Source organism: Phragmites australis, chromosome 5, assembly GCF_958298935.1.
Source record: "Phragmites australis chromosome 5, lpPhrAust1.1, whole genome shotgun sequence".
Taxonomy (NCBI): Eukaryota; Viridiplantae; Streptophyta; class Magnoliopsida; order Poales; family Poaceae; genus Phragmites; species Phragmites australis.
The window spans coordinates 10,213,767-10,239,951 of NC_084925.1; the positions used below are offsets into that span (position 1 = coordinate 10,213,767).

General features: G+C 43.3%; 2 protein-coding genes across 2 annotated transcripts; both read right to left on the bottom strand.

Annotated features, from left to right (window-relative positions):
- Window positions 1-1,969: 1,969 nt before the first annotated feature.
- LOC133917431 (RING-H2 finger protein ATL34-like) lies at window positions 1,970-3,043 on the bottom strand. Its single transcript, XM_062361334.1, has one exon. It carries the CDS (start codon window positions 2,834-2,836, stop codon window positions 2,129-2,131), a length of 708 nt encoding a protein of 235 aa, XP_062217318.1. The 5' UTR covers window positions 2,837-3,043; the 3' UTR covers window positions 1,970-2,128.
- Window positions 3,044-11,227: 8,184 nt separating this feature from the next.
- On the bottom strand, window positions 11,228-12,324 carry LOC133917432 (probable E3 ubiquitin-protein ligase ATL45). The gene has a single exon (XM_062361335.1). The coding sequence runs from the start codon at window positions 12,096-12,098 to the stop codon at window positions 11,430-11,432; it is 669 nt and encodes a 222-aa protein (XP_062217319.1). The 5' UTR covers window positions 12,099-12,324; the 3' UTR covers window positions 11,228-11,429.
- Window positions 12,325-26,185: the final 13,861 nt, after the last annotated feature.

Consider the following 26,185-nt stretch of genomic DNA (forward strand, 5'->3'; position numbering starts at 1 on the left):
CATCCGCTCCTGCTCCGCCCCCGCCGCTCGCCTCAACCCCTTCCCGGCCATCGTCTAGCTCGAGCAGCTGCCGGCCGGTCGTCCATCAATCAGTGTCGCCATAATCTAATTGCAAGGATTGCAATTTTTCTGACCTTGGTTTGATTAGTTTCCTACACCGGATAGTGATTGCATTGGATTGCTTGTTAACTGAGTACTACTGCGGACTGGGTTAGCTAGTCACAGGACGAATATAATGCGATTTCTGAACAATAGTTTAGACTAGAAGACTACCATTTGCTTCAAAATTTTACAATGATCGACCAAGTTGCTTCCATAGGGAACCTAATCCACTCATATCATCAAGTTAATTAGTTCAACAAAGGATGGGCGGCGACAACTTGAAGTAAACAATTAATACGTGAAAAAACGTCTTTAAGCGAAGAGCGATAACGGTTATTTGTTACAGGTCTCGTACCTATTACCTTAAACATGTCACTAATAAGAGATTATTAGTGACGGGTTGTAATCATGACCGATTAGTAATGAGTTTATTATTAGTGATAGATTGTAATATTGATCTGTCACTAATTACTGATGAATATTTTTTTTGTTTTTACCAAAAAACACCAAAAAATATATTTTTCACCTAAGCCATCTCAACGCAAGCTTATCACATTATACTCCACAAGCCACACTATTTTTCACACTATTTTCAAAGTGTATTATGTGGGAATCGAACTGGCAACCTTCCCCTCGCGCGCATAGCCCCTTACCACCTCTCTTATCATATAATTATAATAAAAACGATATTTTATCCTTTTGCCGAGGATCACTAGTGATGGGTCAGAATCGTGGCACTCTGCTCCCGTCACTAATAATAGAATAGTGACAAGTTAGAACCATGATCTGTCACTATTGACTGAATATTAATAATGAGTCGTAATCTTGACCCGCCACTAATGATTGATTTTGCCAAATTTCGTTGAGGGTTATAATTTACATAAAAAGATTCTTCGTCCAAATTTGTATTAATATGTGATTAATTTCTGAATGTCTCATGCAAACAATCACAATTTGATTGGTGACCCGAAATGCCTTTGGTAAAATAGGCATAATTTTTGCATATGGACTCAGATTTGAACTTTTCTTTTAACTCTACGAATATATACAGAAAAAGTTACATTTGTTTCTTCTGACTTTATTAGATTCATAAAAAAATTTGAGGACAAATTCGGCCTGTAAGATTGAGTTCTCGTCTCATAAAGTTTCTGCACCGTTTTTGAAACATGTGTTTATGTTCATAGCTGTCACCCCTTATATCAAACTTGATCAGAAATGTATAATAGTTCCTATTTTAAGTGTTGCCGAGGTCCCAAAAATAAGGAAAAACAAAAAAATAATAATAAATATTTGTAAATAACTCAAGATCATATTTGCATTGATATGCATTTAATTGGAGAGCTAAAATAACATGTTTTATTTCAGCAGGGAACACATGTTGAGTAGATGAAGATTAGCATGTTACAAAAGAGTCGTATTATTTCATTTCCATTTTTTTTTTATCAATGGCAAATACCATAAGCAAAGTTTTTACCAAAATTCTGTACTGATAAATACTATCATTAGTGACGAGTAACAACTTAACCTGTCTAATAACTAGTCTAGAATAATCTATCACTGATAAGTTAGTTATTAGTGACGGATCACAACTACTTTTCGTCATTAATAACTAGTCTAAGATGATCCGTCACTAATGACCTGATCATTATTGACAAGTTACAATTATTATCACTAGTGATAGGTCACATTACGACCTGTCACTAATAATCACTTATTAGTGATAGATCTATATCTAGTCCCAACCAAAAAGTACATTAATGATAATACGTAGTAGGATCCATCAATATGTCTTATTTTATATTTTTTTATCTATTTTTTACATAGTAAATCTATTATGTGTTTTTCACATAGTAAATAGCGCGTGAGCGACAGTTGGTATACAGAATAGCCGGTCAAGATAGAAAACCCAAAACCGAAACGAACCGAAAACGGAACAAACCGAAAACCGCGCTTACCGAATCACGTGCCCAAAACCCGAATGTCTCATGATTCACAAATCACAATACACAGCAGACACACTGGGCTGCTAATTCAGGCGAGAGTCCAGCCCAATCCACAAGCCCGGCCCGGCCTGGCCTGGGAACATCATGCCTGGCCGGGCTCCGATGTTCACGACGACCTCCGGCGGTCGTTCCGGCTGCGCCGGCCGCATGCTGGAGCGGCAAACCGGGCACGTCGCGTGTGCGTGCAGCCACAGGTCGATGCACTCCCTGTGGAACACGTGCTGGCACGCCGGCAGCCGCCGCACCGTCTCCCCCTTCTCCACGTCGCCCAGGCACACCGCGCAGTCGGCGGCGCCGTCCCGGTGCTCGTAGCTCGGGATGCGGTCCACGGCGAGGACGGCCTGAATATCCACGCGGACCATCACCGGCTGCTCGGGGTGTCGGAGGTCGTGCGAGACCTCCCTCGTTGTCATGTTCCCCAGCGATTCTTGGCCGCCGCCACCACCGCCGTCCTGCTGCTGCTGGCCGCCGGACGGCGATGCCGCCGAGAGCCAACGCGGCCACGGCGGGCGTTTGAGCTCGGCGTAGAAGCGGCAGCAGAGGATGAGGCTGATAGTGGTGCAGAAGACGGCGAACATGCCGAAGAAGAGGGCGCGGCCGGAGTGCGGGCGGTTGACGAGGTGGACGACGGCCAAGGGCGCCGTGATGAACCCGCTGGCTAAGATGACGTGCGCGACGACAAAGTCGCAGCTCCACCGGTAGCAGGTGTCCGCCTCGACGGAGACAGACATGCGCGCGCCGCAGCCGAGCTTGCTTGGCTTGATTGGCCTCAGCCCTCAGGTGAGCTGAAAACTAGTAAACTCTCACTGGGCAGACAGATTAGCTCATCTTTAGCCTTGCACGGAACGAAGCGTACGTGAGTTAATCAAAGGCGCGCGCGGTAAGTAATTGAGCGGCTTGGACGAAGCACATGTCAGTGTCCATCCCTGTAAGATATGGAACGCTGCGTGCTTACTTGTGAGATGGAAACGATGACCTTTGTGCGCTTGAAGAGCGCAATTTTTTAATTCGACCTATTGTTTAATTTGGACTGTTTGTTGGATCATATTTTGAGTTGTGTGTTTTCCTCCTGCCCTTTTTAATTCTCGGAGCACGAAGTAGCTATCACAATGATCAGCTGCTAGATGTATTTTAGGGATTGTACTTATCAAGTTTAACTTTTTTATGTAGTAGGCAGAAAACTGCTTACGTATGTTATTGTCCATGCATGCATTCTATATTTAGAATGGTTAGTTCATCTTTGACATTCGGTTTTCAGTGTACCTAAGTCGCGCCGTACGGTGATCTACATATTTGCTACTGGTCACTTCTGATTTTACACATTTGTTATCAGGAAAAGCCTAACGACTAATATGCCACTTAAGTTTCGTTGTGAGTAATAGTCCATTTTGCCTGCCACTCTAATGCTAGGAATAAGTAGCGCCATCAACTTTGTCCATTTAATGTGATAACATCTCACAGCTCTTCTCCTTTTTCCTCTTTCCCTTTTCTCCTGTGTTATAGAAGTCGTCCCATTCCTATTCGCAATATAGTGTGACGTGCTAAATTCATACCGCAAGGTGGGACATCTCGAGTGGGATCCTGCGGAGCCTAATGTTCTCCATTGCATGGACACCGACAGCAACGAGGGTGGCAACAGTGACTCCAACACTAACCAGAGCAACCGAACAGATCGATTCGTATTTATGGCCAGAGGCGACGACCCCCACTTGCTGACCCAATGGTGGTGGATCCAAACGCCGTGGTCGACAATAGCGTGGAAATTCTTGAAGATTTGACAACAGCTATCGCTGCCAACGGTACTGGTGCCGAGTTACCACCCGAAACATCTGCAGCTGGAGCCTTACGTGCACCCAACACGACCCCTCCATCGGCGGACCGCAGGAAGGAAGATGTCTCCTGGCCTTTCCCGATGACTTCCGGTCGGTGTGCCTCCGCCCGTGACAGTCCACGGCTAAAGGGACAAGCTCCCTCCGAACAATCATCATGAGGTTTCATCAGCTCGACCGCAACCGAGCCTCGATTGCGACGTATTCAGTACTCCAAACGCTAACGTGCAAGGAGCTCATCTAATTCTCAAATCCCTTCCGGAATTGGATCCGGTGAATCCACTAACTCCTATGGTCAATCAAGTCGAGATCCTACTCGATGCGGCTCAGATCCAAGTTGCTCGAGCAAACAATCCTTGCAACTCTAGGCCCCCTAGTCGGTACTGTCCTGGCTCGAAGAGCAATGGGTGGGAACGCTCTCGAGTAGAGGAATCTCAAACAGGAAGCTCAGGTGGTCGAGCCTGAACACGACACTGTGGGTAAAACTGTAGTTGCCCTATCCATAGGAGCGGAAATCAGGAGGACATGAGGAACTGTATTCCTCACAACCGGCATGATCTATATACGGCGATCGAAAACCGTCGTGAGGAACGCCGTGAAGACGATTGTCACTACTACGACCGCAGATCTACAGGACGAGATGATCGACATGACTCCATGCTCGAAGAGATAGGCGTGACAGTCCCCCACCACCTCCTCCTGAAGAGTTTGACGGGTGCTGCGAGGCTTTCATACGCGGACTTTGGTCAATTCGATGGCCCGAGAAGTTCAAAGCAGATCCAATCCAGAAGTACAACGAGAAGATCATTCCCAATGAGTGGTTGTAGATCTACACCACTGTCATTTGAGCAACTGTTGGTGACAACCGAGTAATGGCCAACTACGTGTTAACCGTCCTAGATGGACCCGTAAGGTCTTGGTTGCTAAACTTGCTGTCCAACTTGATTCGTTTGTGGGAAGGACTTAAGGCTCAGTTTATAGCTAATTTCCAAGGCACATTTGAGCGCCCAGGAATGGAGAATGACCTTCACCAGCTGCACCAAGACGACAATGAATCCCTTTGAGATTTCATCTGTCGGTTCAGCGACAAGCGTAACATTATCCCAGACATCTCCGATGAGTCGCTATTCATCGCCTTCAAATGAGGTGTTCAGGACACGAATTTGCATGGAAAGATAGCTACTCGGAAGATCTGTACGGTCAAAGAGCTTTTTGAGTTGACCGACAAGGGTGCAAAAAGAGCGAAAGCTCAGGTGTAAGAAAGAGCGAGTAATTAACATTAGACTACAAGTTCTTAAGCATTCAACTATTTAAAACAATTTACACAAAAGATTAGATCAACTATGCAGCGGAAACAAAACTATAGACAACAAAAGAAGAGTGGAGCCACATGCCCTTAGGCTCCACCCTAAAAGCTTCGCCACTCGAGAGTAGTTGCCTACTCAGGCTCGCCATCAACATCGGCGGGTGTGAAGTAGCCAAAAATGAGCTCCTCCTCACCAGAAGTACCTGACAGAGCAGTATGAATATGAATGTACTCGCAAGACTTAATCCATATAGGGTACATATAGATAACCCGACTCTAAGGATTATGCATTGAGCCATTAGCAAAGAGAAGGCCACAAGGTTAAGTAAATTCATATGCGTAAGCAACCCATAGACATATGTTTGAGCACCTATACTTAACCAAACAAACCTCGCAAACCTGTAAACAACATGAACGAAAATGTAAACGGAACCATCTCATGTAAACAACGACCATCTATAACCATGCCCAACAAAACCATATCAAACATCCCACATTCATGACTCTACGATCGATGCAAATGGACATGAGCATACTCCCGACCGAGAGCACGGTAATTCAAATTGTTTTTACACCCTGCAGGGGGCTACAACTTTACCCACACAATACGAGGACCATACGACTTGAGTGACTACATAGGCATGCTGGCGGTAAGACCGCTGTATGGTCAGACCGCGAGGGTGGTTTTTGCTGAATTTTTCTTAGTGTCCCCTTATCTTCACTCTCCACCTCTTTCTAAGTATTTAGGGCTTCTTTAAAGTGCTCTAAACCATCTCTAAAGTACTTGAAACACATTTCAACTCAACTTGATAAACAAATATGTATAATTACATGCAATGATGATCATGCATACTTAATTACGTAATTAGCATTTTGGGACATGATAATCGAGTACATGCCAATTCTTGAGTAGGTCCATAGTGTTGGGGAAGGGGTTGGCTATGCTAGCCTAAAAAAAAATTTCTACCACGTTCACCCAGAAAACTATGCAAGTAGGACATCTTAGATCATTACCAGTTGACACGTAGTGCAACAGAAGAAGAGTTAGAGTAGTCCGATCAAATATCATGTCCGTCAAACTCCTTGAGCAGCTTCTCAATCAGATCTGCGACCAGCCCTGAGCTGGTGGTCACACTCCCCAACCAACTCCAAGCAGGTGGTCGTGCTCCTTGACCAGTTCTGAGAAGGTGGTCGTGCTCCTCGACCAGTTCCTCAACTAACTACGAGTGGTCGCGTCACTCTCTGCGACCAGCGCCAAGCAAATATATCGACCAGCCGAGTAGGCATCAACCAGATGAACAATAGTGTTAAGATCTACACATCGAAGAGATCAACACCACAACAGTAGCAGCGACTCTATGGTATTTACACGTACTGGGCAGAATCACCAAGCACCGATGTGCTAGCAGGGCACACGTAGCTAGGGTTTGAGGAGATCGTGTGGAGGGTTGTGGCTAGGGTTTCAAAGTGGTTCTCTTATTTCTTGAACGCCCCACCCCACGCCTCTACTTATATAGAGCTCGCTAATGGGCTCCCATGTTGGAAGCCCTTTAGAACTCTAACACCTCATGAATCATAATCCAATCAAATCCATATACGAATCCACTTTGCATGTTTTGTTCCAACTCAGTAAGTGCGTGACCCATTAGGTTCATGTAAAAATAGCTCGACTAGGAAACCCTTTCCAAATAGAAGTTAATAGCGTCCGTAGCTAGACATATTGATTTCCGAGTATACACAAAGATCATATCGGTTGAACCTTGATATACACATGCACCAATCCCTTCGACTCACAATACCAGTCAAGCTTAAGGTGAGATACGTGCCACCCTTGTGATAGCCCGACCATTCACTCGATCAAGTAGTGGATTCATCATGATTAACTCTTTAATCATATTGGCATAGCCATACACTTTCTCAATCCAACTACCTCGAGGGGCCCAGAGATATCTCTCTCGTTATAAAGGAGAGGCAAATTTCATCTTGATCGCTCACATCCCACGGCATGTTTCATAACAAATCTAAAAACTACCTTTATGACTACCTAGTTACAGAATAGCGTTTGGCAGTCAAAACTATGTCACTAAACATTTTATGAATCAATGATGATCTCAGGTATAAGGATCCTGCAGGTACACCATCTGAGATAACAACTGATGGCACATTATAAATAATAATCCCAACAGAATCTCAAAATGTGTCTATCCAATATCATGTTATCTAACATAAATGTCCGTATTATTGATTCGGTATCTCTATGCCTATGATCTGTGAAACGTGATCATCAATCAATACATGTGTTGGTCTTTTAAATCATCCCAATGATATGTGACCAGAGATCAAATTAGAATAACATCCTGATATAAACAAAGAGCTCCAAGAACAAGTTACATACTTGCTAATCAATGTTAATGATAGTCATTCTTGAAATAACACATTATTCAGAAGTACATGAACATAGACATATGATACAATCATCTCTATGATTGACTCTAGGGCATATCACCTTCAATATCCCACTTGCACTAGAGACAATCATGTAAGTATCTAATACCCATAGCTCTCATGTGCGTCTCATGCTTGGGCTGCGGGAGTGGCTTTGTCAAAGGATCAGAAATATTCAAATCCGTGTGCACCTTGCATATCTTCACATCACCTCGATCTAAAATCTCTTGATTGAGGTGATAGCGTCACAGTATGTGTTTGGACTTCTGATGCGACCTAGGTTCTTTGGCTTGCACAATGGCTCCACTATTATCACAATAGAGATCCATTGGACTAGAAGCTCCAGCCACCACACCTAACGTAGAAACAAACTTTCTTTGCCGTGGAATCGGCCACCGTTTCTTGCTTGGAACTCTTCCAACTCATTGCTCCTCCATTGAGCCAAAAATCAAAACTAGATTGCGATCTTGAATCGTCTTTATTAATTTGGAAGCTAGCATCGGTGTAACTATTTACAATAAGCTCCTCCTCATCTTCATAGACTAGAAACTTATCCATAGTTCTTCTTAAGTACTTAAGGATATTCTTTATATTTACCTAGTGACCTTCACCCGGATTTGATTGGTATCTACTCGTAACACTTAGAGCATACGAAACATCTGGGTATGTACAAAGTATGGCATACATGATAGACCTGATAGTGGAAACATATAGGATCACACTCATCCTCTCAGGCTCATCAATGGTTGAAATACACTGACTCTTGCTGAGAGTAATGCCATGTGACATTAGCAAGAAACCTTTCCTGGAATCTTGCATGTAACCTTTTCAATACCTTATCGATATATGTACTCTGGCTTAATCCGATTAGCCTTCTTGACCTATCTATATAGATCTTTATGCCCAATATGTATGCTGCCTCTCCTAGATCTTTCATGGATAATTTTTTTTCAACGAAGATTTGATAGCAACAAACATTGGAATATCATTCCCGATCAATAATATTCATCTACATATAAGACTAGAAACACAAGTGCACTCCCACTAGACTTTTTGTAAACACAAGACTCTTCTTCATTCTTGATAAAACTAAACCCTTTGACCACTTCATCAAAATAAATATTCCAACTCCGAGAAGCTTGCTTTAGCCCATAGATGGATTTTTTTTTAGCTTGCATATCTTCCTAGCATTTTTTGGATTGACAAAATATTCAAGCTATATCATGTACACATCGTCACTTAGTTATCCATTAAGGAAAGTCATTTTGACATCCATCTACCATATCTCGTAGACATAATATGCGACAATTTCTAGGATGATCTGGATATACTTTAGCATTACGACGGGCAAAAATATTTCATCATAATTAACAGCTTGAATTTTTCTGAAACTTTTCACCACCAATCATGCCTTATAAATATGAACATTTCCATCAATATCGATCTTTTTCTTATAAACCCATTCACACTCAACTACTTTAACACTATTAGGTGGATCAAACAAGTTCCAAACTTGATTATCGTGCATAGATTCTATCTCGGATCTCATGGCTCCAAGCCATCTCTCAGAGTTCGGTCCCACCACCGCTTCCGATTAGATCTTAGGTTTATCATTGTCCAACAATAATATATTGCTCTACTCCGTGGTTATGAACATAAATCTCTCAGCTGCGCAACTGACCCTTTCCGACTGACGTGGGGCTGATATCTCCACAACATGTTCTCCAACATTCAGTTGTAGTTTAGTAGGAGCTGAAATGTTTTCTAATGGTTCTTGAATCTCTTTGAGTTGCACCGTGCTCCCATTAACATTCCTCGAGAGAAACTCTTTCTCTAGAAAGACACCATTCCAAACGACAAACACTTTGCCTTCTTCCTGATTATAGAAACAATATCCTTTGGTTTCCCTAGGATACCCCACAAAGAAATACTTTAGCATCTCCAGCAGAATCGGTACCCAGTACTACAGTGTTGGTACAGTACTGCGGAGAGAGAATATGGACCTGCAAATCTGTGGAGTACTGTAGCACCCGAAACACTGTACCAACAATGTTCATAGCTGTACTGTTTACAGAGGCTGACGGTGGGACCGGAGAGAGAAAAAAAGGAGTAGAAGGTAGAAAATAAGGTAGCTGCTGGAGATGAAAAAATAAGGGATGCTGTAATAGTGATAGGAGATGCTGTAATAGTATTTTTAGGAATGAAAATTTGATGTAGCTGTTGGAGATGGCCTTACACCCCCATAATCTTGACTTTCATTGTGTGTATATGTGTGATCTATTGTGTATGTTATCTATATGATTTATGTGGGTATATTATATGATCTATATGATTCATGTGATCTAAGGGACTAGTAGTTAGACATGCACAACCAGCTATCTAGCTAGTTGCGTAGTGAACCATTTGTAAGTGTTACTACACTGTTTCAAATAGCTCATTAGCATCCAACTTGGTGTTACGTTGTGATGAAAGCAATTATCCTTGTTTGGGAGTAATTGTACCAGTTTGATGGAATCCGAAGTCATTTAGTGTGATTAGATTGGTATCAACCCATGATATGAGGGTGAATTTGTTGGATGTTTCTATACAAGTACATTCTGAAAATTTCTTAGAAATTTTGCCTCAGTTTTTTTTATGTTTGTCTATATAATTTTCTTTTCAGTTCCAGAATCTTGATCTATATGATGCCTTTTGGAATTCGCAGGCACTAGAAGGAATCAGAGAGGAGGGGGGCAGGAGAATGAATCAACGTCTAGTTTTGATACAGGTGCGTACCTTGATCCATCTTTTTTGGTGCTCTCGTGCATCCTCCGCTGCAGGGTGGTCGTGTGCTAGTGTTCTTTTCTTGCTTTTTTGGGTCGTTCCCTTCTCCAAGTTGATCTCTACACGGGCTATCCGTCCTCTTCTTTGATGCCTTGTGTGCGCATGTGGTGGCCTGTATTCTGCTTGGGCGTTAGTTTCTTACTTGGGCCTATTTTGTTCTTGTACTGGATGCCCTGTAAGTTTACAAATTTCCTTAAGCCTTCCTTTTTGTGAAGGTCTACTGTTGAGCCTATTTCTTCACCCGTTTGGTACTAGGTTTGTGGGTTTTTTTGTATGGACCCGTTAGCATATTGTGCTTCAATATTGTGAGTTTTTTGACTGGACAAAAATCCTGATAGCACAATGCGGAAGCACCTGATTGGTCTAAAAACATACAGTGTCAGCAGATAACTAGACATACCCTTTAAATTAAGCTTCCAACTAACAATTAAAATCCTTTTGAATCTGAATTAAAAACACCTGCAGAGAACAGGAGGACTCACGCCCGGCTGCGTGGTGTACAGCCCTCAGCTGCATGCGCCGGAATCAGGCTGTGGCAACGTGGATGTACTCCATGTGAGTTGGGGTTGGCGGCGCCATGGTGGTGTGAAGCCATTGCAAGACGTGCGCCGCAGATGAAGGTTGACATTGTGAAGGCGCCGCGTTGAGGAGAACACCAGTTGCCTGCTCTGCCTCCCGGGCAGCAGTGCCGCTGCACGCGCAGGGCGTGGCGCCCAGCTACAACGCATGAGCGGCGGCGGCGAGGAGGAGATGCAGTTGCAATTACATTCACAGATTGTTTTGGAACGAAAACATTAACATATTTACATTTACCGGTCTTGATAAAACAAACCGGCGCTCGCAGATCACCAATTAGCACCCAACTACCTGCGTCTCTTAGCATCAATAAAGGATAAAAAGCGCAGGAGGAACGTCACATGGTCACACCATTTGCGTCGGCAATGACGCGAAGACGCTACACCGGCAAACCGGGCAGGTCGAGTGGTCGCGCAGCCACGGGTCAATGCACTCCTTGTGGAACATGTGAAGGCACGCCGGCAGCCGCTTCACCATCTCCCCCACGTCCACCTCGCCCAGGCACACCGCGCACTCCGATCCGCCATCTGGCAGCGCGGCGTCCCGCTGCTCGTACGTCGGGATGTCGTCGATGGCAACCACCCTCGCCCCGCCGCCCACCGGCGGCTCCCGGGGGAGCACGTTCATGTCATGGCCTTGTCTTTGCACCACAAACTGTGGTAAAGCACTGGCAGCGCCCCCGTTGCGGCTCGGGCGCCGTAGCCGGGCGCGGACGCATCGGCACGGCAGGAAGAGTAGCCAGACGACGCCGCGCAGGCACACGAGGAGCGGGCTCAGAAGGGGCGCCAGGCACCGCCCCAGCGCAGACCACGGGAAGAGGATGCCGCAGAAGGCGGGGTAGATGCAGGTGCTGATGCTGACCCAGACGACGATGAAGATGGAGAGCACGACCATGTCGTTCGTGCTGTGGGGCTTCCGCGCGCGCCGGACGAGCGAGCTGATGAGAAGGCCCGTGCCGCCGATGCACACCGTGTTGACGATGGCCAGCCCGAGCACGCGGAAGAAGCAGTCCATGGCTGCGGCGCGCGCTCGCCTCGCCTCCGGCTTGGATACTTAACGGCTCGCCTTGCACCGGATGCTGAACATGAATTGCTTGCCTCGCGACCTTGTACTACTTCACTGGCGTATGTGCGTGACAGGATGATATGAGTAGAGATCGAGCACAAAAATTCTCCGGGAATTTCCGGGTTCCTTACTCCCTGGACTCGCGAAATGGCGGAGGGAGATCGATTGAAATGGTGTCTTTACTCGTTTTTCATGTCAACTGTTCCGTTGTACAAAAGAAAAGCAATTATCAGGGAGCCCTTTTTTTAAGGATCTCGCCTGAAGCATCTCGCCGTATTTTTAAGTAAGAAAGATTGATAGATTTTTTTCTTTTACTTTAGTATAGCCTCGTATTATTTTTCTCTCGCTCCATGAATTCTTTCGACGAAGAATTGTCTTTGATTTTTTATTTTATTTTGACTTAATTGAAATTAAGTGGATCCTATTACTATTTTTGCCTGTCTTGTGGACCGTTCCTTCTGAGCCAGGATCAAATTCAGATTTTGATTAAGATTGGGCCGAACAGTGGTGGAACCTGGTGAAGCAAGTTGAAAGGGATAAGTTGAACAAATATACATGGTCCCTTGCTTGATTAGTGTTTTTTTTTTTTTTTTTTTTGCTTTTCTTTGGTGGACAGATCCGAACAAATCCTTTGGTAGAAAAAAATGGTGGTGGGGTGGGGGGTGGTTCTTTCGTAATAGAATATTGATCGACGCTAGCAAGGCTCTTTGGTCTAGAGGAGGTCACGGTAGCAAGGCTATTTGGTCTAGAAGAGGTCAACCTAAAAACAAGAAACTAATACTACCACACAAAGAGTCATATAAGATGTCTTCTCTGACTTTTTTTTGGACCGTGTGAGGTATCCCAGTTTCAAGCCGTCTGAGAAAATCATACAGCTGGAGCCGTTAGAGATAACATAATATCCCACATGACTCTAGTGTGGAGTCATCTAGGATAATATCATGGGTAGTTCTATTGTAAAACCTCGTGGAATATTTTAGAATCGTGCAGAATACTAAATGTCAAGCTTATCACATTCGGTTCCATCCAACCACCTATCAGAAATAAATGTCACACCTCGTCGCTTCGAACGCCACAACTAACTCTGCCGCCGCAATCGCTAGTGCCTGCTTATAGAAACCATTCAAATATTATTTTAATTAATCACTAGGAGGATTATTATTTATAATCACAACCTCGATGATTAACCAGAATATCATCCCGGTAGTCCCGGTACGTGTTTTGTGTCCAAGATCGGAACACATGCCTTCCAACATTTAGCATCACAATATAGCTTAAGAAAAAGCAAGTAATTAACATCTATATTACAAGTTCTTAAGCATGTAACCATTTCTAACAATTTACAACAAAAGGTAACAACATCTACGCAGCGGAAACATAAACCTATACAACAAAAGAGAGTGAAGCAACATGCCCTTAGGCTCCACCCAAAAGTACGACCTCCGAGAGTAGTATGCACTACTCTTGCCCGCCACCCTGATCGGCAGACACGAAGTAGCTAAACACCAGCTCTTCCTCACCAGCAGCACCTAAAAACATAGGCATGAGTACGAAGGTACTCGCAAGACTTAAACCATATAGAGCACATATACATAGCTCGACTCTAAGGATTATGCATTGAGTCATTAGTAAGAAAAAACCACATGGTTAAGTTGAATATAAGAGGGTAGCAATCTGGACACATATGTGTGAGCAACTAACTTAACCAATCAACATAACTCTACTCTGCCATAACCAACTGAACATAAATAAATGGAACCATTATGAATATACATGTAACAAAGACCAACTCAACCATATCCCACATATCCAACCATCAACCACAAGCGAAAACTCTACGACCAATGCAGATGGACAGAAGCATGCTCATGACCGAGATCGCGGCATTCGAAATGTTTTTACACCTTGCAGAGAGATACTTCTGGACCAACACGACTTGAGAACCATACGGCTTGCATGACCACACAGATCCATACAAGGGGTACTCATATCAACCTTTCCCAATAAGCCCTGATCATTTGAAACATGAACTACTCCCGGAGCAAACTAGTACCACTACAAGCCCGCTCGCTCACACCGTCGATGTTCAGGCCCCAAATGACCACAGCTACAAAGGTATTCGGCTCGCCTTACTATTAGATCGGCATGTGGTGAGTACGGTAAGTGCTAAAGCCGACTACACCGATGATCGGTGCTTAAACGATGCAAGCGGTCTACGGTGTTCGATTTCCTCTCCTAACCTACCCAAGGGAACTCCACATCCGGACAGGATAAACACCTCCTAGCACCGCCCACATCTCGTCTCATACTCACCACTCATACAACTATCATCATCCCATATCCAACATTGTTATCATTGCAAAAGTAAATAACGCCTATGCTCGTGAATGATGAGACAATTCACCGCTCGACTTCTACCGAATGACCTATGCATTGCTAAGCATGTAGATTTAACTTGTAATCTAAACACCAACAACATACTCAAGGCAACAAGGAAAGGATAAACAACAATTCAAGGTAGAAGTAATGCATTTAACATAGGATCTACCCACTTGTACCCGATCTCGACTCGACACATGCAACATACATAAGCATAGTTTATCAATTTTAGACTTCATTCAATTGAACAAAGGTACAATATGCTTAGTTACTTGCCTTGCTGCTCAAGTGGTTGCCTATAATTACCCACGCAACACTCGCAGAAATTCGGAAGATTGGAGTCGCCTTCGACCATGGTCATATCCCGCTCCGGCTCCTTGTTCACTAAACAAGAACATGTGCAATGATGAGCATGAATGAATGCAACAAAGTATGCCACAATGCTTAACAACATGCTAGAAATACAAGACACGCGAATCAATGCAACACTAAACGATCTAAATGAAATCTGGAAACTAACAGCCATCAGGAGTATCAGGGTTGGTTCGGAGTATCCGGGTTCGGACCCTCCGGGTGAACCTTCCGCCTTCGGAAGAGGCGCTCGGTTACTACCTTTTTGCTTGTCTGGCCCGGAGTATCCGGGTGAATCCGGAGTATCCGGGTTCCAGAGCCTCCGAGCCATCCTCAGTGAAGGTGTTCGGTTAGCCACTATTCTAACTTAACCCGGAACCTCCGGGCTGTTCCGGACTATCTGGGCTATGCCAGACACTCCGGGAGAGGCTCACGGTTAACCGTTAACGTAGTTACCCGGAGTCTCCGGGATTACTTGGATTATCCGGGTGATGCAGACTTGGGTTCTTCCACAACTTTTCCCTCGGTCGATTCGACTCACTTTACAAATCTGTGCTACACAAACATGTATATGCCATATCCAAAGGATTCTAAACCCAACTTGCACCCTAAACCCTAACCAATTTTAAACACAATTCGACGGACGATTTCTGCTGAACCTGGAGTATATGGGTGAGGCCAGAATATCCGGGTCAGCCCAGAAAACTGCTCTCGAGTGGATTTTTGGTCGATTCGAGTTGTGATCTTTTCCAAGCCTAAAGGGAACATGTTAGAGATAGTTCAAGGGTCCTGCAACTTACTCATCAACTAGCAACACGACTCTAGAGCTCATATTTGCCCAAAACTCTATTTTTGCTCGAAAAAGCTCAAAAACTTCAAGAACTACTTGATTTTTCCACAAAAACAAAAATGAATTGGATAGATGAGTAGCTCATGAGCTATAGAATGCAATGGTACCACATGCATACCTTAAATCCTTGCTCCTAGAGAGAGAAATCCAAGGGAGAGTGAGAGAGCTTGAGAGGGGAGTGAGAGGGGGCAGCAGCTGCAGCTGCTGTGTGCTGCATGGGTGGGGGCGTGAGGAGTGAGGAGGAGAGAGATAGGGCAGGTGAGGCTGCCCATTTGAGTGGTTGGGATAGTGGGGTGGTTGGCCCACATGTGGGCCCCATTTGCTAGAGAAATGAGGTATTTTCAATGCGATTTCTATTCTTTTCTCTCCCAAATTTCTTTCTCTTATCCAAATGATTTTAAATGAATTGCTTTATAGTTACAAAACAAAATCACACAAAATTAAATATAATGCTTAAGAAGCATATTTATGCTTAATTATGCAATTACGGATTTCGGGGCGTGACACTGCTCCACCCTCTACTTTGCATGTGCATTGGTCACCAATTCCCTGGCCCTCATCGAAGTTGTAGGTGGATAAGGTGGCGGTCATATGGTGGTCTCAGTACGTGAAAAACAGACAAAGAAGACACTACATAAGTGATGGATCGTAATATGACCCATCACTTATGATAAAAGTGACGGGTCATAGTTGTGACCCGTCACTAATGCCAGTCATTGGTGACGGGTGAAAACTTGACCCGTCACCAATGACGACTCATCACTCACAGGTCATCGTAGGCCAGTCATTGGTGACAGGTCAAGTTTTGACCCGTGACCAATGACTAACTCATCAGTGACGGGTCTCATAGGCTTGTCATAAGTGACGGGTCAAGTTATGACTCGTCACTAATAACGTTATTCAGAAATACAGAAAATGATCCAAACATTACAAAAAAAATTATTTTATTTTTATTTTATTTTTCTCTTATTTTTTCTCACTTCAGAAGTACTAGAATATGAACTATTGTACATTTCTGCTCAAGTTTGATGTAAGGGGTAATGGCTATGGATAGAAACGCTCATTCCGAAAATGGTGCAGAAACTTCCAGAGGCAAGAACTCAATCTTCCAAGCCATTTTAGGCCTCAAAAATTCATCGAACCCAACAAAGTATGGGAGAAACGGATGTAACTTTTTCTGTAGATGTCTGTAGAGTCAAAAAACGTCAAAATCGAAGTCCGTATGCAAAAGTTATGGCCATTTAACCGAAGATACTCCGAGTCAACTGGTTTTTATGTCTATCGTAAAATTAATATTGGTGTGACCCGTCACTTATGACTTGTAATAAGTGACGGGTCACAGTTGTGACCCGTCACTTATGACTCTTGGCAAAATAGTTAAAAGGATCTTTTATCCGAGTCCCTTCAGGACGCACGCGAGGTTGAGGTGGTTAGGTAGCTACGCGCGCGAGGGGCCGTCGCGAGTTCGATTCCCACGGAACGCACATTCTAAAAATAGCCTGAAAAATAGGTAGAGACACGTGGTGAGTGGTGATAGGCCTGAGTTAGATTGGCTTGGGTGAAAAATAATTTTTTGACTTTTTTTCGCGTCCAAAAAGCGCGAAAACCGTATATCAGTCATAAGTGACGGGTCACAAATAAGTCATAAGTGACGGGTCATAGTCACCAATGACCTTAATAAGTGACGGGTCAAGTTTTGACCCATCACCAATGACCTTATTGGTGACGGGTCCTTACCCGTCACTTATTACATGTCATCAGTGACGCGTTCGGGTTGACGGGTGCAGGACCCGTCACCTTTGTCCATTTTTCACATAGTGTCTCCTCCAAGGGGGCCTTCTCCAACTATGGGGCTCGGAGCAGGAGGAGATGGACATCAACGAGGAGGAGGAAAAGCAAGAAGAGGATGAGGAAGAGGAGGAGGAGGGTAGCCTAATCCTAGAGGAGGTTGGTACAACTCACCCTCAGAGGAGGAAGCCGGCAGCACAACACCAATGCGGAGGGCGAATAGGAGGGAAACACTAGAAATGGAGAGGTCAATGCTAACGAGGCCGTGGGTGATGTCATTGAGGCTGAGGATGATACCGATAGTGAGGGAAAGAGAGGAGAAGATGGCTCAACTCTAACGACTTTGGTGAAAAGATCAATTGTTAAATTAATCATATACCAATCTTATTTTGTGTAGTGGTGAAACCTAAGATGTAGTAGTCATGTATTGATATTATTTTATGGATGAGTGCATCTAGGAAAGGGCACTTACAGTAGAACCACTGCTTATGTCTTTCTGACCATGACGATGATGAGGATTTTGGCCCGATCTTCTGACAGGAAATGATAAGTCAATTTGTGGATACTCGATGTTGATGATCCAAGGCTTTTGATCAGAACTAAATGCAACCATCGCAATCGCTACACAATGGCTGTGTTGATTACCAACCACATACAAACATGACTAAACTCACCAATAAGATTGATCCATGCATGCGAGTCGAGAACAGAAGCAACACAGAATATGTAATATGAAATTGTGAATAATATTAAGCACGTGAAAAATGGAGTTCCACAAAACAAATTAGCAGCCTAGTTGGTCTGGTACAGAAGCAAATATCTCACAAGCAATGTGTGTAGATGTAATTTAAGCAACACTCACGTCTAAAAGTGGTGGTAGCAACCATGGAGGGGGAGGCAGCCAAGGCGATCAAAGTACTAGGGCACCCCTTGGGCGTGCTCATGGTGGTGGGGTGTAGACCAACTTGGGCTTGGGTACCAAACGAAATTACAAGGCCCTAGGTCCGATAAAAGGTGACACAACACCTGGTAGAAATAGCAGCTACTTGTTGCAACATTTTGAAGGCAATCCTAGACGAATTTTGATTTGGGACTAGATCCATTTGAAAGACAATGAAATAAGTTTTCCATCAAGTACTTATGCACCTCTATCGGACTCTGAATGAAATAACTATGGCATTCAAAAGGCGGTGATATCATGCTGTCCCGAAGTGATTGTAGTCATATAGATATATGGAAAGTAGAGGTGGGCTTGGCCATGTAGTATAAGCAATTGTACATTTTGGAGTAGTCATATTTGTGGCCTTGCAGCACCATTTCATGATCACCACGAAGTAGGGGAAGTAGTGGCATGCTACAATTCTTCTTGCAACAAGCTTATCGTCATGTAAACCTGCAAAATCATACACACAAAAATATAATGGTTGCATGGTTTGTATCGATTGTCCAGCTAGGGTTGCATCCATGATGAACCTGGTCTCATCAGACAACTTCATCATGATGTTAATGTACTCGCTAGCGCGACCTAAGTAGAGGTGGAAGCTAGCAAAATTTGCCATTCTTGCGGTTGAAATCTGCTTCAGCTGCTAGAAATAGCGGAAGAAGAGCAGGAGCAACTTCACCTACACAAAGAATTCTCAAAGGTGAATGAAGATGCTCAACATTGTACTGGAAGTTGAATTGAGATTGATAAGTTTGAGATCATAGAAGTTCAAGGTAGGAAGAGACAAAAGCCGTAATGGAAGAAAGCATCAAATACCACGATCTCTTTGGTGCTCGGTTTCGGAACTCTTCTTCCTCTGCTTGTCTCCAAGGAATCAGACCATTGGGGCAATCAGTTCTTTTTTTTCTAGCTGTTGGATATGAGCATTTGGGGTCTGATTGGTTGCCTACATGAGAGCAACCTGACCCAGTGGATGTGTATATTCTCAGGGAGAAGCGTGGTTGGTTGTCCACATGCACTGTTCCAAACACATGCAAATGTACACCCACAGCCTAGCCCGGGAGGAAAGCTCGATTCCAGCTTCCCTCTGCAGCCTGACCCGGCAGATGTAGGCTCTTACATCCACTCGTACAGAAGGGTCTACCTGTCAGTGTAACAAAATAATCTTCATGATAGCAGTCAATCACAATCTCAACTCTTGCATCCGATCATGTAGCCTCAGATTCGATCAACCAAATAAAAACTCAGCCTAGCCTGTACAGACAGATACAATCAACTAAACAATATTCTTTTCAACAAATATGACTCCACTCAGCCTGCTTCCCCTTGACCTACACATACGGTCCATGCGGGTAAGATTCATGTAGGTAACCAATCACACCCTTGAGGTCTATGAGGTGGTCCACGTGCTGCTGGAAAACAACATTGGAGGTTTTGGTGCTAGAAGCTTACGATAGGGAAAAGGTTGTTTCTCAAAGGCGGATGTTTTGAGAGTGTAAATATGAAATAGAAGATAACGTCGGTTTCTCTCCAAAAATAGTTTGGGAACTATTCCGTAATAGGCGCCAGTATTATTGTTGCAATTAACGACGTTACTAACACGGTTCAAATTTCAAAGTTACCTTTATAGACTACATGATTGCTTCAAATCTCCTCAGAAGTCATGCACATTTAATGCTATAATCTCTGAGGATATAGGAAAAGAGAAGGTAACCCTTGGGCTTCTGTGGTTGGATATAATTCCTAACTAGGTAGCCTTTATGAGTCAAACTCCATTTGGTTAGAGTTGGTTTTCAATAAGAATAAGTTCCATTGAGTCGGAGATAATTATCAACTAGGAAAAATATTTTTTTCCCAAGAACCTTTCCCTACTAGATAAGTTCTAGTACGGTTGGATCCCCGATTATATATAATCGGGTTGCCCTCTTCTAAGTAGAGTGTAAGTGCTTGCTATTGAAGATTTGCTAATTAATAAGTAAGGATTTCCTAGAAATACAATATATCCTGAGAATAGAGTACCAACATATACATATCTGTTAACTTGTACGATATGATTAATGACCACCATGAGGTAAGTAAATAAATCATATATGGATAATCTAGGTGGTTCATTGTGTTCCACATGAAAACTATTTCCGGATTAGTAAAAAATCTGCAGATAACACAATCCAAGATGGTTGCACTTAGGACTCCGAGTATGTTAGGCCTTCCCGACTGGACTATTAAGGAAGGGATGGAGAGAGGTGGAGGGAGGTTTGATAGAAAATAGAAACAACTTATTAAGATTCACAACGAATTTAAGCCACGATCAGATTCATCCGACAAGAGCTTCAAGATCTAGAGTACGAGAGAACTCGCTGTGATTCGTAGGAGTAGATCTAGACATACCCCATTATATTTGTCTTTTCCTGAGATTAATAAAGATGGCATCAGATATAGGGCAATTATCTAAAAAAGATCTAAACTTGTATAAAATCACATGCCTCCCTCTTCTATATGTACAGTTAATGAACATATTTTTCTACTTTAAATAAGTATTTATATAATTGGCTTTAACAATTGTTGATTATTAGCAACTTATGTAGAGACTTTATTAATAAGTTTACATATAACTTGTTACTGCACATAATAATCTATAAATCATGTTCCATATGAGTCTCATTTTGTTAGACTCACTGTAATCAACACAACGGTGCAAATAATAGATGCCGGATAAGAGAGTTATCATAGCTTAAAAGTGACCAAACAAACAAGTACAACAAATCTACTGGAGTACTAGCTTTTGCTTGCCGACGTCATGCCTCCCAAAGTCACCCTGCGCTTCATTGACCAACCTAGAAGCAAATTATGTGAGATCGGGTCTCACATGATACGTGTCTTTCACCATATCTGCACGCATGTGCGTAAGCCGTTGGATCCAAAGTGTATGATACAGATGAAGGTCTCATGGGGATCTTTCTCCTAAAGGTCTCATAGAATTTGCTTCCGACCAACCCTTTGCTTTGGTCCACGTAACGACAAAAGAACCACACAAGACATAGCCCATGCGCCAGGGAATCAACACAACAAAGTGCCACCACACGGTGAATGCATTGGTCATTTCGCCAGTACCGGTCACGAGTTTGACTTCCAATTTTGTACCGGGCTTGCCTTCGAAAATAGATTTCTTTTGAACAGTTTTAAGTGTAATTACAACTGGAGGTTTCGTGAATCTCTTTAATATGTGTGTGTGTGTGTATATATATATATATATATATATTATAGATTTAGTGTGTATCTTAAGGTGTGTAGAGTGTTATGTGTGTTTAGACGTGTGTTAGAATACTATACATTGTACCTAGTGTTAAGGCTAAAAAAAAAGTGTTATCCCACGCCTACGTACCTCTTTTCTAGCGTGACCCGTCACAATATAGAGTTATAGATACCATGACCAACACTGCTAAAATTCAATGTGGATGAGGTGCAGTAATATAGTTACGATATTAAACTTCTTACTTAGGACAAATCTTCAAAAGTCTATGACTATTTTTTAAAATATGTTATAACTATTTAAATTTGAAAGGTAAGAAGAATTTCAATGTACATAATATTTAAACTTAACATATGAATCTTCAGAACTATATAGGTTCTCGTGCTTTTGAACTCGTACTTTTTTATAATTACAGATCCATTGCAATCACCAGTTTCTCGTGCACATGGATTAGAATTACTGAGTCGTTATCTATTCGAGAAGGCAAACATCACAAGGGAGACTTGGATCTAAGGCAACTCCTTGTATCCCCGATTTGGTCCCACCACGGCCATCTATAATTTCTCGGCTCTGGCAGAAAAGCTGTTTTGGCCTCGCGCGCCGAGCTTAATAGCCGGCAATGTGGTTCGTTCTTCAACTCGATCTTCTTACATTCTCTTTAGCATCCCTTCACATGTAAACATCGATCAAATGAAGAGCAGATGGCCGGATAGCTGTTCTCATCATCGCTCTTCCTCCGCTTCGATTCTCTCAGCCATGGCGCTTACCTTCACCTCTTGTTACTTACCCACTCCTCGTTCGAGCATATTCGTTGTTTCCCTCCTCTCCGTCAATGCAGTACCATACTGCCATCGCTGCCCATCTTATTGCTAGCGGCACTCCATTCAGCTCATGCCATCTCCGACATGTCAATTCAGTACCACACAAAGTATCATCTCAGACGGCTCAAAAACTCTCATCTAAGACTTTTGAGCCGTCACAGTAATTGTGTAAGTGATAATAGCCGGTTACCTCAAACAAGTAAAAAGCCATCTCAGATATCATACTGTGCTATATCTGAAACGAATTTTCCAAAGCATTTATGATAGTTGGCTCCATAAGTCTGAAAATAAAAGAAAAGGGAATCACCACTTGTTGTGGTTGTGGAGGTGTGAGGGCATAACTCCATCCATCAAGGTTTAAATCCTGATGCCCCTGATTTACGCGCACACAAGTGTTTTTAGCAGTATTATCAGTGGATGTGTGATAGAGACGCACTCACGTGTGTGTCAGTATGGAGTGCATACGTAGTGGTGTGCGCACGTCACCTTATAATTGCAAAAAAGGTTGAAAGAAGACTAGTAAAGAAAAAATTGGACAATCATTAGGTCACCCAGGCATCGCCACGATCACCAGGTGTCAACATTTTCGCCAATGCGTCGTCAAGGACTCAAACTTGCAACCTCATGTCTGTGGGCGACCCATCTTACCATCTAAGCTAGCATGTGTCTCATGTTAGGGATACATGACATATTCATTTTGACCTATAAGTAATGCTTTAATTGGTGGCAAATTTAAGCACAAGAAATAATTAAACACTTAGCAATTTAACCTTGAAAGTAGCAATTTAGGCTAGGAAGTGAATTGATATTCATTTACACAAAAGAGGGCAAGGAAAAAAAATACTTCCAATATAACATAAGGGAATTTAAACACAAGAGAGAATTTAATTTACAAAGTGATCTTTTCTTATAAAAAATATCATTACATGGTTACTACATATTTTAGGCTTAGAACCTAGCTGATGGTCAGCATCATCTGGATTAAAAAATCCATTCCGGACCACAAAAGCCTAAAAACCAAATTTACTAAATCCAGATTGCAAAATGGCTAAATCCAAATTGCTAAATTCGGACTAGCTTGCATCACCTACTCCTTTTCATCACCGGGCCGCCAAGGGTGCCAGGGTGGCCGATGGTGATGAAGCTTTTGGTGGCACCGCTTTTCTCGTCATTGCTAGAGTCATCAGAGTCGGTGCCATCCTAGGCTCCATTTCCTTGTCATCACCATCACCACCTTCATCCTCGAAACCACCCTCAGCACCCTCCACTGGTGAACCCAGGAATGAAACAAGGGGTGCTAATTACTACATACTAAATTTTTCACTAGTTTTCAATTTAAAGATATGCTACCCAAAGTACAATGTCCTTTATGGAAAAAGGAATGTTCATCACTTCTTAGGCTCAAAATTACATAAGGTGCTAGTTTGTTTTCACTGAACCTAACACGAGCAGTTCATTCATACTACTGAACTTTTTTGCAATGGTCAGAAACATGAAATGTTCTGAAATTAACATAAGATTTTTCAGATGTTAAGATATAAACTGACATAAGGCATTCATTTTGGTAGCTTAATCAAAAGCACTGCAATCCAAACTTCAGTAAGTTCTCAGTTCTACTTGCTTACACAACTACAGTTGTATCTCTTTGGAACCTCTGAATCAGTAAATGTTCAAACAAGCATTTGCTAAAACAGTTCACAAGCCTTTCACATGGAAATTAACTACTTTCTCGTAAGCAACGCAAAAATGCCATACCAATTGCTTAACAGCTAGCTACAGCATGAGCTATGATGATATCGCAACCACTCATCAGAAATTAGCAATGCTGGACAGAAGTACAGAACAAAGAGCAGAGCAGATTGAAGTCTGACCATGCAAGAATGTGGAGAGGCTCCCCTTGGGCATGTAATCAAAGATGAGCAGTTTCTCCCCCTTAGGATTTTCTCTCTTTTGCCCCCAAACAAACAGTTCACCTGCGGGGGAACCTGCAGCTGCGGGGGCTATGCCGGCGTCAGCCATCGGGAGCTCGGGGCGCCAGGGCGGAGGGAAGCCAGCAAGCCGGTGTCGGGCAGTAGGGGAGGCTTGGAGCGGACCGGTGAAGGACATCCGGGAGCCTACAGGCTGCAGGGTGGCATTGGGAATTAGGGATAGGCGAAGAAGATCTGGGTCCAGGGGCCCGTAGGGCGCACAACAAAGGCTGCAGGGTGGCCAGGGACCGGCGGTGTCACATCCCAAAAATGCTAATTATATAAATAAGCATGTGTAATTGTTATCGCATGTGCTTACATGTGTTGCCTATCAAATACTAGTTAAACATGTTTCAAATACCTTAAAGATAGTTTAGAGTGCTTTGGAGAATTCCTAAATACCTTGGAGAAGGAAAATAATAGAAGGAGGTTGATGAGGGGAGACTTAGAAAAAATTCAGCAAAAGAACCCCCTCGCAGTCTAACTGGGGTCATCCGCGGTCTGACCACCAGGTACGCTTCCACGTAGGCTACCACATGGATTTCCTGTAGTCCAACCGAAGCCAGTCGCGGTCTGACTGCCAGCACACAGAGGCTCGACTTAAGGTGATCGATTGCCTCTCTCACTCTCTCACTACCTCATTTGCTCTCTCTCACCCCCACCCACTCCCTCTCTCTCACGTGCTCTCTCTTTCTCTCTTGCTCTCCCAACCAAACAGGAGAAAGGAGGAGAGGAGGAGCAAGGAGGGGAGGTCAAGGAGGAGGTCTCCGGTGAGCTCCCCCACTGGAGGTAGTTTTTCCTGTCGAGCCCGAGCTCCTTGACAACGTCTTCTTTCTCCTCAAGTCGTCCACCACCTCCCCGACGGTGATTTCGAGCTCCGACCATTCCCCAACCTCTCCATGACCAGACCACAGGCTTGCTAGGATGCGGTGAGTACCCTACACCCCCTCCCGTTCCTTCCCCATGGCTAGATCGACCGGATTTGAGCTCATCGAGCTCAACAATGGCCTCCACCACCAATAGAGGCAATAGCCGAGTTTCAGTCATTTTTGTCGTGTGCTTGTTATCCTATGTGGTAGAGGAAGTCAAAATGATGCTTTAGGTCCAAAATCCCCATAAAAAAGCCACCGAAATCATCACCTGTGAGCTCACCAAGTTCCTCCGGCCATGCACAGCGGTCTGACCGCCGTTCCAAGAGTCGAACCGCCCCTCGGGCCGGTCTGACCGCCAGATCTCAAATCTCTCTGCATGCTAGCAGTCTGACCGCGTTTTCCCACGGTTTGACCATTACTCCCGACGGTTTGACTGCCCATGTTGGCAGTCTGACCACAGTGAACTCATACAGTACCATTTCAGTGTAGTTCACTGTTTACTAAAACTAGTAAAATTCATAATAAATTCTCCGTAGCTCCAAAAATTATGAAAGTAATTTTTTTGGTTTAATAATACCCTAATTTATCTATTACAAATATTCCCATCCATGAAATAATTAATTAAACTTCTGAGATAAATTAATTAGGTTGAGGCTTTATTAATTCATCGTTAATTCTTTACAAGTCCAAAAATTGTGAAACTAATTTTCTAGTCTTCTTATGAATTTTTCTAGCTAGGAAAAACATTTTCATGCATTATGAAGTATATTTTATGGCATTTCATCATATACATACTATAGCATGTATTGTTGCAC